Genomic DNA, 14,468 nt, shown 5'->3' with positions numbered 1-14,468 from the left:
ATTTTGGCATCCAAGATCGCATATTCGAGGCACAGTTTTTTTGTGGACAATAGTGGCATCATGTGGCCAAATCGCGTTAAAGCTCCTAGTTACGTTTTTACGTTTACGGATTTGATACTGTTTTTGAGTCTCTTGTGTTTTTGGTAACAGTTTATTTTACAGTGTAACTGTTACATTCTTTACATGTAGTAAATCTTAAAAACTATAAGTTATGCATAATTATATGAACTAACCCTAAACTAAACCAAATCCTAATCTAACCCTAAAGTAAGTACATGTAGTTACTTAATATTACAGTACTTAAATGTATAATTACAGTGTAACAAAGACACCTTAAAATAAAGTGTAGCCTTTTTTAGTACTGGGCAACGATTAATCGCGATTAAAGGATTGTTTGTGTACTGCGTATAATTATTTTGAATATATAAATACACACACACAAAAATAAATATTTGCATGTGTATACATTATATTTTATACATAATTTATATTATATATAGGCCTACACGTAAATATTTTATATATAAATAACACATTTTTCTTAAATGTATACATGCATGTGTATTATACAAAATAATTATACACAGTACATGCACATATATTATGTAAACACACACTTTTACTTTGGATGCGATTAATCAATGCCCAGCACTACTTTTTTTCTAATGTTATTAATATTGTTTAATATACTATTATTTGTAGGCCATGTACTGTTTTCAAATGTCAATAATAATAATAAAAAATTTTTGATATAAATTCTTTAACTATGTATCTAAAACTTCACACAAAGCAGAATATATAACATAATAGCAAAAGTTTAAAGACTAAATTGTATAGAAATAAAAAGTATGCTTTTAGTTTGAAATTAGCTATTATCTAGAGAGGAAAAAAAAACATACAGTAAAACACTGTTCAGAGAGCCATAAAAGGGCTGACACTGTAGAAAGCCAAACCTACTGGAAATGTCATTACAGAATAAGTGATCTAGTATGCAAACATTGGGAAATGTCCACACCCAAAGTGTGCTTCGGCAAGATTGCCTCTCTCAAACATCTTTTGGCATTCATCCTTCGGCTGACAGTCACTTACACTAAGGTTTTTATGTAGGCATGTGCCAGCAGCAAATTTTTTTTAAAAAATGTGACCAAAACTATATTCTGTTCCATGATCATTTAGATTTAAAATACAGGAAGAATAGGAATTTTGTAATAATCTCAGTGTCATATGTCATTGTGTGATGACTTAGAAAAATATATATGGCATATTGTTTACATAATATATACAGCCAGTAGCCTAGTGTCATTAAACATAAGTTTGTTTATTCATGTGAAAGAAGACAATGGTATCCAGTGCGTGTTGTACCATTTCAATCGCACTGTAAATATACAATCTAATTTACAAACACAGTATGATTTTCACATGTAAAATCCAAGAGATAATCATTAACATATAAGATTTTAAATATATTTGGGCAGCTCATACTTTCTCATTTTTCAAAACATTTAAAATCCCATCCCGTCTAGATGTGTAAGTTGCATGTCTGAGTTGCAGCAGGTGCCCAGGAAACAAGTTTCCACTGGGGGCGTACATCTCTTCCCCTTTAGGGCCCATCAGAGAGCGCAGGGTCTTGTTCCGTGTCAAGATTTTCTCATAGAACTCTAAGCCACCCTTTGCATAATCGCTAGACAGACATGCCGCGCGGTGGTCCGAGCTGTAGTCTAACCACTGGCTCAGAGCATCAGAAGTCATGATGTACGACACGACTCCTAAACCCAGTGCAACCACATTAACTCCGACCCTGAAGATGATGGACCCAGCCTGAAGCCCAAAGATCTGCTTGAGGGCTACGCTATATATACAAGCTCCGGCCAGACATGCTGGAGCCACTGCAGCGTGCAACACGGGACCCCCAGCCCCCAGTCGGGCCACTTCTCGGGCTATAGCAAACTTCTGCGCCTCTGGAGAGAACACCAGGGAGTTTTTGAGAGCAATGCCCGAGTCGCTGTCCCAATCCAGCTCTTTGCCATTGATGAGAATAGTGCGATTGGTGATGCCCGCTGGCTCCTCAGTGGTGCTGTTGAAGTTGGCTGGGAGGCCGATCTGTGCTCCAGAGGGAAGCCATGGAACACCAGCCCCTACCGGATGAAAGCCGAAAGAGGCAAATGCACTAAAGGTTTTAGGGGAGCTGACAGCAGAATCTTTCAGAACCTCCTGAAAGATGTTCTCAAGCTTCTCTGACAGGCTGGCAGGTTCTCCTTTGTGCCAGGCCTGGTACACTTTTCTGTATGTATGATCTGGGAAAACATGATAAAAAATGTTGGCAGAGAAGACCCCGCCACATCCGACAAGGAGCAGTGGTGTCCGATACTTCTGAATAAACACAGAGAATCTCAGAAAACCCGAAGCCATCTTCTCTTGCTCACCTGGCCAAACTGTCAAGAAAAAATGACTAAATGTATTAATCATAAATGACATAGGCCTAATCTTTTAATAGCAGCATTTAATAGCAATGTTATCCAATCTTATTAGCATGCCATGCAGGCAAACGTTACATATAAATATTGCACATATTCAATGTAGGCTATCGCAATAAGCCCTTCTTTTCCCAACACCTACGTTATTATATTTTTAGAATGAATACATTTTCCGCACATTTTCAAACAAGGTTTTTGTAAAGTCTTTGGAAATAATTGTCCATTAAAGAGCATAAAACTATTAGTATTCTCTTACTTGCTACTTTGTTTTCATTCTCACAAGGACAGCACGTTGAGTGTTATGGAATCACAACTTTACGACACTTTTACGACACCACGGACGATGTGCGGACTCGAATAGAATAAGGATTAGAATAGAAATAAGAGTGTATAAATTTGTATTACTAAAATGGGTGTGGACAGGTACATATATAAATAAAATTTGACACATTTTAACTCTTCATTTTGTATTTATAAATGAGTGGCTATCAGCGTTGTCTAAATATAATCACGTGTCATGTGAATATGGGATAAACATGTCCCAATGGAGGAGTTACTTGTAAGCTTAGGACATTTCTTGTCTTGTGTATTGAACTTGATCTAACATGAGCACGCGTTCACAACAGACACTTACACATTTATTTCACGCGGATGTAAGCGCAACTTTTTGTCTGTTGTTCAACCTCATCCAATTGTGACAAATGACAACGCCTATACTTTTCTTCTTTTTAAAAACTATTTTTAAAAGTTACATTTATCTGTCAAGCGTCGTATTTTTAAGATAAATAGAGAAAACGTAGAGAAGGGTGTTTTTAATGTCCACTGAAATGTTTATTTTGCAACTCATATATCTAATAAATCGTAGTGTAATAATATAAATTTATCTGCCGCTTTAAAAGTGATGATGAGGCTTCACACAGAGGAACAGTCCATTTGCGTGTGTGGGGAAGAAAGAGTCTTCCGTGTGTTCGACGATGTACATGATTTGAAGAAGACGGTGTTTTAGGAAAAGATCTGGGTATATATTCACGGTTGTTTGTATCAGATGTATAATGCTGCTAGACAAACAAAACAGTGCTGCTTTATAAGAGTGGCAAAAGAAACTCATCCACCCCATCGAAACCATGCTATTTATAGCATCAGCAGTTGCGATGTGAAGTTTGTTTCTCCGTAATTTCATAAGGGCGGGGTAAATGTTTTAATATTTCATTTAATCTGAACAGCAGGCCTTGTCTTCACTAAGATTCCGTTGATTATTCTGAACTTAAATATACAGGGATGTCGAGGAGGAGTCGGGATATTTGCACACTTGGTAAATTAACCAACACAGCACTGGTAAGTTTCCTGCCTGCCAGAGTTTGATGATGGTTTTTGATGATCATTGTCAGAAGAATCACTCTCATATGTTTAATTTCAGACATAAACGTTTGTCAGTTTACACCCCTCGGGTATAAACTGCTTGACATTGTTTATAATCATCAAAGATGTTTAGGAAATGAGACTCTGAAATAAACTCTGAAATCTGAATATTGAGACTGATCTAACAGGATACGTCATCACGCCGCGTTAAAAGTGACGTCATCTGTGATGAAAGGGCGCATGAAACATCCGAATAATTGACTATTAAAGCTAAAACTAAAAAAAAAACTGCTTTACATCTGGTGGAAGTGATATAATGATACATTTAGAAAATATATGATTTGTAATAATATTAGGGAAGTTCCTGTACATAGAATGAAATGGTCATGTGTACTCATTTCAATCACGTAAGAAAAAAATCATGCTTTGGTAAATAGCCTAATAATTAGAAATTTAAAAGCCATAATTATGAGATAAAACAGTAATAATGATATAAAAAGTCATAATTATGCTATTAAAAGTCATGCTATAGCAAATCCTAATTATGAGATTTAAAGTCTAATTATGATATTAGAAATAGAATTATAGTCATAATGACGAAAAGTTTAATTTTAATGTCGTAATTATGTTTGTTTGTTTTTTTGTAAATTTGTCATAATCTCGTCAGTTTAGGTAATTGTCCTCTTTTTATAGGCCTATCATAATTTTTACTTTTTATACATTTTTCTGAATGTGAAGTGGTCTATAAGGTAAAACAAGAAAAATAATTTTGAAGCAAATATGAATAGAAAAGTATATGTTAAGCTATCCATATCATACATAATATCACTGTTTATAACTATTTAATTATTTAAACTTAGCATAACTGTGATTATTACACAATTTCTTCATTTAGGAAAGTTAAAACTCACAGTGACACTTTATCAACCACTTTGAATTGACTTCCTGATGAAGAAAATCTGAAACACTGAAAAAAAAGATTTTCCACCTGACTCAAGAAAAAGTCAGATGGAATGACACGATGGAGTAAATAACAATTTTAACAGTTTTTTGGGCGAACTGTGCATGATGCCTACACCTACAGTACATGAAAGTGTTAGCTTGTCATCTTAAGAGGTCAGTTTGGGGTCTCTCTCACGGGTGTGTCTGATCGAGAGGTGTCTCATAGTTTCCTTATGAAAGAGAGATCAGGCCTGCTGGAATTAGGAAGGAAGTTTACTCCTTCCTCACATTGTGGACCGCAGGAAGGGGAGGCCGTCACCCACTGACAGACTTTTCCTCCTGTCCTGAATAGCCCACAGTGCCCTGCTCACGGGCCAGGCAAACACTTCCTCATTAACCTAGCTGAGTTCCTCTTCTTACTGCTAGAGTTGTCTTTTTAGGTAAGAAAATGTGTTTTTACTTATTTTATTATTATTTATTATCGTACAAATTGCTATTTCACTATAACTCTGTACGTAATAACATTGGGGAACTTGCTTAAGAATCGTGCTAATAGTTTTACACAGCCAGTCAGTCTTGTTTTCTTGTCATTTGTTGGATATTGATTAGTAAATTAATTATTAATTTATTATTTTTTTGATTGCCATAAAATAAAATATAATGCTTGTAGGTTATTTATTTATAGCTTATAGATGTATATATTTATGAGATCCGTATACATGTATAGAAATGTGTGTGCATATAATGTGCATATGTGGTGCATTTGTACTTTATGGTACATTTTGTATATTTATTTTTTGGTCTATGCTAGGATTAAAGAAACTTTTTGTATTTAAAGACACATTTGCAGGGATAGATCTGATCTTTTATTATAAATAATACATGAATATCATCAACATTTTGACATTTTTTCTCATCCTCAAATATAAACTTCATGGGGCTTTAATAGAGTGTAGCCTAATTCTTTTTTCTTTTCTTTTTTTATTACCGTAAACAAAAATAAAATAGACTTGGGCTTTGAAGATTCAGGGCTTGTGTTGAGCAGAAAATAACAGCAATTACAAAGAAGCACAATGTCTGCGTCTAGACCATATCCCTCTATCCTAAATTAGCTCTCTGCAGAACTGTTCCCAAACCACACAAAACCTCATTTGAACTTGTTATCCATACTTTGAGCTTCTTTATTTCACATAAAACACAAGAGGTGCTCATAACTGTCCTCAATGCTTGGGCCTGAATCATGTTCAAGGATCAGATTGTCCTCTCCTCTCCTCAGGTGTAGCTGTTATCATGGCAACGAGCGCGGTCCCTAGCGACAACCTCCCGACGTACAAATTGGTGGTTGTTGGAGACGGAGGCGTAGGAAAAAGTGCTCTTACCATCCAGTTTTTCCAAAAGATTTTTGTGCCAGATTACGATCCTACTATTGAAGACTCCTACTTGAAACACACAGAGATCGATGGCCAGTGGGCTATTTTGGATGGTATGTGCCAATACCTCATTATTATCTGTAGTGGTTTTCTGTATTATTTATAAGTAATACTCATGCTTTTAGTGCTCTCATATTGTTATGCGTATTTGCAGCCTTATCAGTAGACCTACCGTATATGAAGCTTTTAGCCTAATTACGGCACAACAAAAGTCATGCCTAATGGAAAATCCAGCTAAAATTAGCTTCAGTTGCTTGCCATTTTAAATTATTTCTAACTGATTAAAGTTGGTCAGTTATGGTCATTAGTTTAGATAAATAATACAAAATGGTTTGACATTTGACTTTCTGCTTTGTAAAAAATACTCTGAGACTGGGTAGAATTTTTTTTAGAGAATAGTGTGTGTGTATATATATATATATATATATATATATATATATATATATATATATATATATATATATATATATATATATATATATATATAGTACCTGTAAATGTACTGTATTCCTGTGATGGCAAAGCTGAATTTTGTCTTAGCGTCACATGATCCTTCAGAAATCTTTATACTGATTTGGTGCTTAAGAAACATGCTTATTATTATCAATGTTAAACACAGTTCTGCTGCTTAACATTTTTGTAGAAACTGTTTATTTTTATTATTTTTTTCAGGATTCTTTGATGAATAGAAACTTCAAAAGAACAACATTTATTATAAATATAACTTTTTTGGTCATATTTATTAATTTCATAAATGTCTTTTTTCTTTTTTTATCAATTTAATGTGCCTTTGTTAAATGAAAGAATTAATTTCTCTTTTTTTTTTTTTAATATTAGTTGCCCCAAACTTTTGAATGGCAGTGTATTATGATTTTTTAAAAATATATATAATAATAATAATAATTAAGCAGCTAATACTGTTTTCAACATTGATGATAATAACAAATGATCTTAGAATGCTTTCTGAAGGATTATGTGACACTGAAGACTGGAGTAATGGTAAATTCAGCTTTACCATCACAGGATTTTAATGAACATGATGAAACATTTAAAAATATATTACAACAGAAACCAGTTAATTTAAATTGTAATAATATTTCACAGTATTACTGTTTTTACTGTATTTTTGATCAAATGCAGCTTTTGTCAGATTAATAGACTACTTTAAAAAACATTAAAAAACCTTAATTTATACCATATACAGTTGCAATCAAAATTTTTCAATCCCCATTGCAAACCAGGTTTATTGGCAAGATTTACAGCTGTTTGCAATGAACAAATCAAACAAAAGTAATTGAAATAGCTCAACACAACAAATGTTTCAAGTGGTTTCCCCAAATTCAACTGAAAATGCAACTTTTTATGACTTCTGCAGTCTCAAAATCAGTCAACCCCTTCATGGCAAGCATCTTTGTTACATAATAGAGCACCCTATTGCTGTTATAACCTGCTGCAAATGAGATGTTTAACCAGACACCAGCTTCTGGCAGCGTTTCTGAGGAATCTTAGCCCATTCCTCATGAGCAATGGCCTCCGGTTCATTAATATTCTCGGGTTTGTGTGCTGCAACTGCCTTCTTCAAATCCCACCAGAGATTTTCTATAGGGTTCAAGTCAGGTGACTGTGATGGCCACTGTAGAATCTTCCAGGACTTCTTCTGCAACCAAGCCAGACATACCGCTGATCCATAGCGCCAAAAAGTTCCAGTTTTGTTTCATCACTCCACAGAACAGAATTCCCATACTTCTGTGGCTTATTTATATGATTTTGAGCAAATTGGAGCCGACTTTTCTTGTGCTTTTGGGCTAGTAGTGGTATACTTCTTGGGAGTTCTGGCATGTGTTTAGTACGCACCTTACTGTGCAGCTGAAACCTCAGTGCCTGTTGCCACCAAGTCTTGCTGCAGGTCTTTTGCAGTCACTCAAGGGTTTTCTGAAACTGCCTTCTCAGAAAATGAAACTGTACCTTCTGCATAATTAATGGCAATGAAACCGCACGCGATTTTGCAACGGCTGCGATTATTTTATGCGTAGTTTGTCAGTGCAGTGCGGTGATCGGTAGTAAATGCTGCTCCATCTGAAAGTCAGAGGATGATCTCACGCAGACACGCCAAATAAGCTACGCCGCAGCAGAAGTACGATAACGCGCATCATTCAAGGAAATCCCTATCGCTGTAGCTGAATAAACAGAAGATTGAAACACTTTGATCGATTTAACATGACTTATAAACACTTGACTGCCTTATTCTGTATAAGAAGCCACATCATCTCACAGAAGGATGCTCAACTGTCGTTATGAAGTGAGTTTGGAGGAAAAGCATTTTATTAAATGTTGTCTTTTGTTGGACAAGAAGTTCATAAATGTTCTCATGTTTGGAAAGATGTTTGATGCGTGTTGCTTTTTCAAATGCACGTTATAAGTGACTCAAACTCGCAGTGCTTTCGCGATAAGCCAAATCGGTTTAAGTGTGATTACATGGAAATTGCGATTAATCGTGCAGCCCTAGTTGCAGCTGATGATAGCTGCCTTTTTCTGCCCCGTCCAGGTAGTGTAACTAACCACTGTTCCTTTAACTTTGAACTTGCAAACTATGCTTCCAACTGTGTCTCTAGGAACATTTAATGCCTTCGCTATCTTTTTGTATCCTGTTCCTTGTTTGTGAAGGGCGATGAAATCTTCTCTTAACTTTTTTGACTATTCTTTTGACTTAGCCGTACAGTATTTCTAACTTGCAGTCAAATGTGACACTCAACAAACCTAGCCAGTTCAGATATTTGGTTTGTTCTAGCTCAAGCACACCTGGTGCAACTAATGAAGCCCTTGATTAGTTGCATCAGGTGTGCTTGAGACAACACCTTTTTTGCAGATTTGTGCTGTTTTGAGGGATTCTATTCAGGGGGTTGAATAATTTTGAAACTGCAGAAGTCATTAAAAGTTGCATTTTCAGTTAAATTTGGGGAAACCACATGAAACACTTGTTGTGTTGAGCTATTTCAATTACTTTTGTTTGATTTGTTCATTGCAAACAGCTGAAAGTCTGTAAATGTTGCCAATAAACCTGATTTGCAATAGGGGTTGAATATTTTTGATTGCAACTGTGTGTATATATATATATATATATATATATATATATATATATATATACAGACATACATGCATACAGAGAGACATTCTGTAAACATTTTCCAGATAATATTTTACACATTATGTTTATCTTTGCTCCTTGCAGTTTTAGACACAGCAGGTCAAGAGGAATTTAGTGCCATGCGAGAGCAGTACATGAGGACTGGTGACGGATTCCTCATTGTGTTCTCTGTGACAGACAAGGCCAGCTTTGAACACGTCGACCGGTTTCACCAGCTCATCCTTCGAGTGAAAGACCGGTCAGAGATCATGTTTAATTCATACAAAAAAACTCAAGGCAACTACACATATTTGACTAGACTTCTCCTAACAAAAAATTTCTAAGTAAAGTTTCTTTCGTGTCTGCACCAGAGAGTCTTTCCCCATGGTTTTGGTGGCTAACAAAGTGGACCTGGTGCATCTGAGGAAAGTGACTAATGAACAGGGTTGTGAGATGGCCGCCAAACACAACGTGAGTCCGTCAGATATCGAAGCACTACTTTATGTGAGAATGACCATTTTCAGTGTGTGTGCCTGTGTGTGTGTTTGTGTTGACTGACAGTGGTTAAAGGGTTAGTTCACCCAAAAATGAAAATGCTGTCATAATATACTCACCCCCTTTCAAACCTGTATGACTTTCTTCTGTAGAAGAAAGGGAGATTTTCAGTGAATAACACTCAAATTTCAGTCTGTACTACAACTACTAATTCTACGGTGCTTTTTTATGTCATTTTTGGAGCATAAACACGGTAGATATACACTACCCTTCAAAACTTTGGGGTCAGTAAGATTTGTTAATGTTTTCAAAAGAAGTCTCTTTATGCTTGCCTAGACTGCATTTATTTGATTAAAATTTGATTACAGTGAGATAATAATATATTAATAATGTAAAATATTATTACAATTTAAAACTATTATCTACTATAATTTTTTTCCTGTGATGGCAATGCTGAATTTTCAGCATCATTACTTCAGTAATCTTCGGTCTTCAGTGTCACATGATCCTTCAGAAATCATTCTAATATGTTGATTTTGTGATATGTTGACAATATATATATATATATATATATATATATATATATATATATATATATATATATATATATATACATTTTCAGGGTGAATAGAAAGTTTAAAAGAACAGCATTTATTTACATGAAAACATTTTGTTACTACTGTCACTTGATCAATTATAGCATTCTTGCTGAGATAAGGTTTTGATTTCTTTGGAAAAAATCTAATCTTACTGACTCCAAACTTTTGAACAGTACTGTATTTTTGTAATTATTCTGATATTGTATACATCATTAACAGTTTATCTAAAATCTTAAAGAAAAAAATATCAAATTTACAGTCACAAGTGTTTTTCTCCTTCTCTTTTTAAAGGCTGAAGTAAATGCGAGTGACTTCATTGCAGTAATTTGCATTTCTTAACTATTTCTTTAGATTACTTACATTGAAACAAGTGCCAAGGATCCCCCAATGAATGTGGAAAGAGCTTTCCATGAACTAGTCAGAGTTATCAGGTGAATAAAACTCATAATCTCACATTTTTCAGGGGTTTGTCTTCTCATAATGATGTACAGTAAAAGATAAAAACGTAATTATTTCTGCCTACCCAGACAGCATTTTAGGGCATTATAGGTGCAGTTAAAAGTTTTTATATTAAAATGTCCCTTTCATTTATGCTTTGCCTTTTTAGACAGCAAGTTCCAGAGCATATTCTGAAAAACAAGAAAAAGACAAAGTGGCGTGGAGACAGAGCCATGAGTTCTCACAAGCTTCACTGTGTGATACTGTGATATTGAGTCTCTTCTGTTGAAATCATCAGCGTTTGGCAAGATAAAATGCCAGAGAGGACTGACTAGAGATCTGCACTAGAGGACCACAGACTTTATCAAACTAGAACTGGCATGAAGCCATACTATCTCTTCCTGTCTCAGGGAAGCATATTAGGTCAGTGAAGGAATCACTACTGCCAGACAAAGGAGGAACAATCAGGTCAACACGTCCTAATGGAAGCACTGCCTGAAACAACAAAGATCACAGCCAATCAGAACATGTTTGGTGTTTAATATAGCCTACTATTTGAAGCTAAATTTTAGTCCAGTGAGATTGCTCTGTGGGTGGAGCTACCCAGATAGATGCATCAAAACCGAAACCATACACCGCAATAGTTTACGCACCTACATAAAATTATGTGCAGCTTCCAAAACGCTCATGATGATTGTTTTGTAGAGCTGTCTAAACATTTTATTTTCAGTAGTTACCACAAATAAGAAGGGATATTGTTGTTTTAACCTTCAAAAAGAGCTAAAATAAACCTTACAAATGGATATTTATTCGCAAAGGAATATGTAGCTATAGTCAAACTTCTTTGACTTTTAGTGTCATAGAGTGTTAGATGCGTCTTCAATATGGCCTTTACTGTTAAGCACAAAAAGTACTTAAAGCGTTGGATGGGCTCATCATTGCACTAGCAGACAAATGCAAGTCTTTTTGCACTTTCAGTATTTGCTCGTTGGCTTTTGCTGTTTAACATGCTATTTAAAGTTGAATTGTGATGTTAAAGGCGTATGTATTGAATTTTGTTGCACACTTTTTTTGTAATACCACACAGAAAAATCCCCACTACTTAACAGATACCACTGAAATACTTCCTTAGAAATCTCACGTCCGTCCCTGTGACAGCTCTGTGGGCAGTATTAAAAAAAAAGAGTGAGCATTTTTTCAGAAACACTGCTTTGAATGATTTTGCACCTTCGGATTCGCTGACATATAGAGAGAGTTTCTTGAGTGCCACATCAGCATATCAGAATGATTTCTGAAGGATCATGTGACACTGAAGACTGGAGTAATGATGCTGAAAATTCAGCTTTGCCATCATGAATACATTTCATTTTAAAATATGTTCAAATAGAAAACAGTTATTTTTAATTTTTTTAAAAACATTGCTGTTTTTACTGTATTTTTTATATAAAAAAATGTTGCCAACCCCAAACATGTGACCGGATATAAACCATTCAATTTAGCATACATTGTGACTGAAGGTTGCCAAGGCAGTGTGAAGAATATAGGTTTTATTCTTGATCAACCTTCAGTATTCAACAGTTTGCCAAACCTCCTGTGCCTCAGTTTCCTCTACATTGGACCAATTTATGTGTCTGTGCCAGTGGGATAAATAATCCGTTTCTTAGCCACTGGCTTATCCAACTGTTCCCAAAGCGCAGGCCTCTAGAAGCTGATCCCATCTGCTGTTAAACCAAATTATGTGTTGTAATGTTCATAACAGCTTTGCTCTGCGCACCCAATTTTATATTGACACATAATTAATATGTAAAGTGCTTTGGTGGCCATAGGTCTGTGAAAGCGCTATATAAATGCAGTCCATTTACCATAAATCAGTAGCCTAAGGCACAATATCAGACCGTGCTGTGATCTGTTGAATTGGGATTTTTTGGTTTATTTTTTTATTGTTTTGAAACATCATGTCTAATCAGCTAGAGAGGTCAACATATCCAGAAGCTCTGTTAGAATTCGTTTGACATTGGACTAAATTGACAGTATATGGAGATTAATTTCCACAGGTGAATAGATGCCTTACAGTGACTCTCTGGCTTGATTTATATAAGGTTAAATAAAAGTAAAATCACAGTAATCTGACAGTACATTCCATTTTGCTCCCCTAGAAATATTGTTGTTATGTATTTGTTTTTCCTTTGGTTGGTCAATTACATTAAACGCTTCATAATTAGAACACTGCTATCAGTGATGTCATAAACTGGTGTATTAGACACTAGATCAGAGTTCATACCAATCCAATCCTATGTTATGTATGATACGATAGATCCGGACAAGGTTTGTCAAGCATTAATCATTGTCTGCATGCACTGCTTGTAAATGAGTTGTTTTGCATCCAGAGGTCATCATGGGTCTAATGAGTTTTTCGTACTGTGAAAAAGAAAAAACAAATTATTTGTGAATGAATGGAAAGATTGTTTATTGCATTACTTGATACTTGTTTTACAATGTCATAACTATTTAATCAGTTGTCATCTCTAAACGTCTCTACCATAATGAACAGAACATTTGTTTAATCAGAGAAGCATGTCAGGTTTCATATTGTTGTGCAACAGCTCTTTTTTTTTTCTCTCACCCTGCTAAGATTTGAAAGTGTTTCAATGTGCAAGTCATTGTCAAAAAGCTGCTCAAAGAAAATGACATTTTAATTTGCCTTGGATAAGAAAGTAAAGCTATTATTATGGATTGTTAGTGATGGGGTTTTAAATAAATAATTCTTTATACACAATGTAGCCATGCATAGATTTTTACAAGAAGATGACTTGCTTTTAAATATAAATATTTGTATTAGGTCAGTACGCTATATCTTTACATCTGTAGTAAATGCTTAACGATTTCGGAACTATACGGTTATCCGGACCACACCTATTTGGGTAGGGTTAGGTTAACCGTATAGTACATTTACGTGTGGTTTACATTTACGTATAGTAAATTTAGGGGTTTTTTTATTTATGGATATTAGGCACTGAATGTATATCTGAAACAAAAAGACACCAGGATATGCTTGCATTTACCAGCAGGTGGCAGTAAAGTACAGACATTTGTATTGATCTGACTCGAGAAAGTTTCATTTGTATCCTACAACAGCCTACAATCAGTTTCTTTGTTGTATCCTACAATCAGTTTCTTCTTGAAAAACTAAAAAGCTGAGGTATTTAAGAACAATAATACTGTGATAATATACAACACAACCATAATAATGTCTTCTTTATTTTTATTTGTATTCTTTATTTTAATGCTGAATTGAAATCATTTATTTGACATTTACCAGTGATAGACAGAACATGAAAATATAGATTTAGATCTATGATCTTATACCTATAAGAGGGGGGAACCCTCTTCAAATAGCCTATTGTGTAGCCTACATTTGAGCAGACTCGTTATTATTTGACGATTTTATAAGCTCTGTCTTTTTCCTCTGGATTACAAATGAGCCCGTTCTGCCTAATATTGAATTCTGCCTATTCATTAAGAATAAGAATTTGAGTATTTTTAAGTTACAGTGAATTAATTTTGTGTCTTATCTCATTCTCTCCCAGAAAAACGAGGCTTCAAAGCA

At 34.9% G+C, this 14,468-nt stretch overlaps 2 protein-coding genes across 3 annotated transcripts; one reads left to right on the top strand and one right to left on the bottom strand.

The window, feature by feature from the left end:
• Window positions 1-1,292: 1,292 nt before the first annotated feature.
• Window positions 1,293-2,821, bottom strand: tmem177 (transmembrane protein 177). The gene is made up of 2 exons (XM_081368149.1): window positions 2,731-2,821; window positions 1,293-2,432 (listed from the first exon to the last, which is right to left on the bottom strand). Exon 2 carries the CDS (start codon window positions 2,407-2,409, stop codon window positions 1,477-1,479), a length of 933 nt encoding a protein of 310 aa, XP_081224275.1. The 5' UTR covers window positions 2,410-2,432; window positions 2,731-2,821; the 3' UTR covers window positions 1,293-1,476.
• A 596-nt stretch (window positions 2,822-3,417) lies between these two features.
• mrasa (muscle RAS oncogene homolog a) lies at window positions 3,418-13,962 on the top strand. Of its 2 annotated transcripts, XM_081368247.1 has the most exons (8): window positions 3,462-3,492; window positions 3,751-3,809; window positions 5,128-5,215; window positions 6,052-6,258; window positions 9,435-9,588; window positions 9,701-9,800; window positions 10,775-10,854; window positions 11,031-13,962. In XM_081368247.1, exons 4-8 carry the CDS (start codon window positions 6,066-6,068, stop codon window positions 11,128-11,130), a joined length of 627 nt encoding a protein of 208 aa, XP_081224373.1. In that variant the 5' UTR covers window positions 3,462-3,492; window positions 3,751-3,809; window positions 5,128-5,215; window positions 6,052-6,065; the 3' UTR covers window positions 11,131-13,962. The 2 variants fall into 2 exon arrangements, with proteins under 2 accessions (XP_081224374.1, XP_081224373.1); XM_081368248.1 differs by lacking the exon at window positions 5,128-5,215 and having other exon boundaries at window positions 3,418-3,492.
• The last annotated feature ends 506 nt before the right edge of the window (window positions 13,963-14,468 follow it).

This window comes from Scardinius erythrophthalmus (genome assembly GCF_964197995.2).
Source record: "Scardinius erythrophthalmus genome assembly, chromosome: 6".
Taxonomy (NCBI): Eukaryota; Metazoa; Chordata; class Actinopteri; order Cypriniformes; family Leuciscidae; genus Scardinius; species Scardinius erythrophthalmus.
Note: the sequence above shows the minus strand (reverse complement) of the source record. Positions and strands in the feature narration are given on the sequence as shown.

Coding starts and splice junctions, on each gene's coding strand:
- mrasa (XM_081368248.1), top strand. CDS start 6,066: ATGGCAACGAGCGCGGTCCCTAGCGACAACCTCCCGACGTACAAATTG. Junction 6,259..9,434: donor CCAGTGGGCTATTTTGGATG/GTATGTGCCAAT, acceptor TGCTCCTTGCAG/TTTTAGACACAGCAGGTCAA. Junction 9,589..9,700: donor ATCCTTCGAGTGAAAGACCG/GTCAGAGATCAT, acceptor TGTCTGCACCAG/AGAGTCTTTCCCCATGGTTT.
- tmem177 (XM_081368149.1), bottom strand. CDS start 2,409: ATGGCTTCGGGTTTTCTGAGATTCTCTGTGTTTATTCAGAAGTATCGG.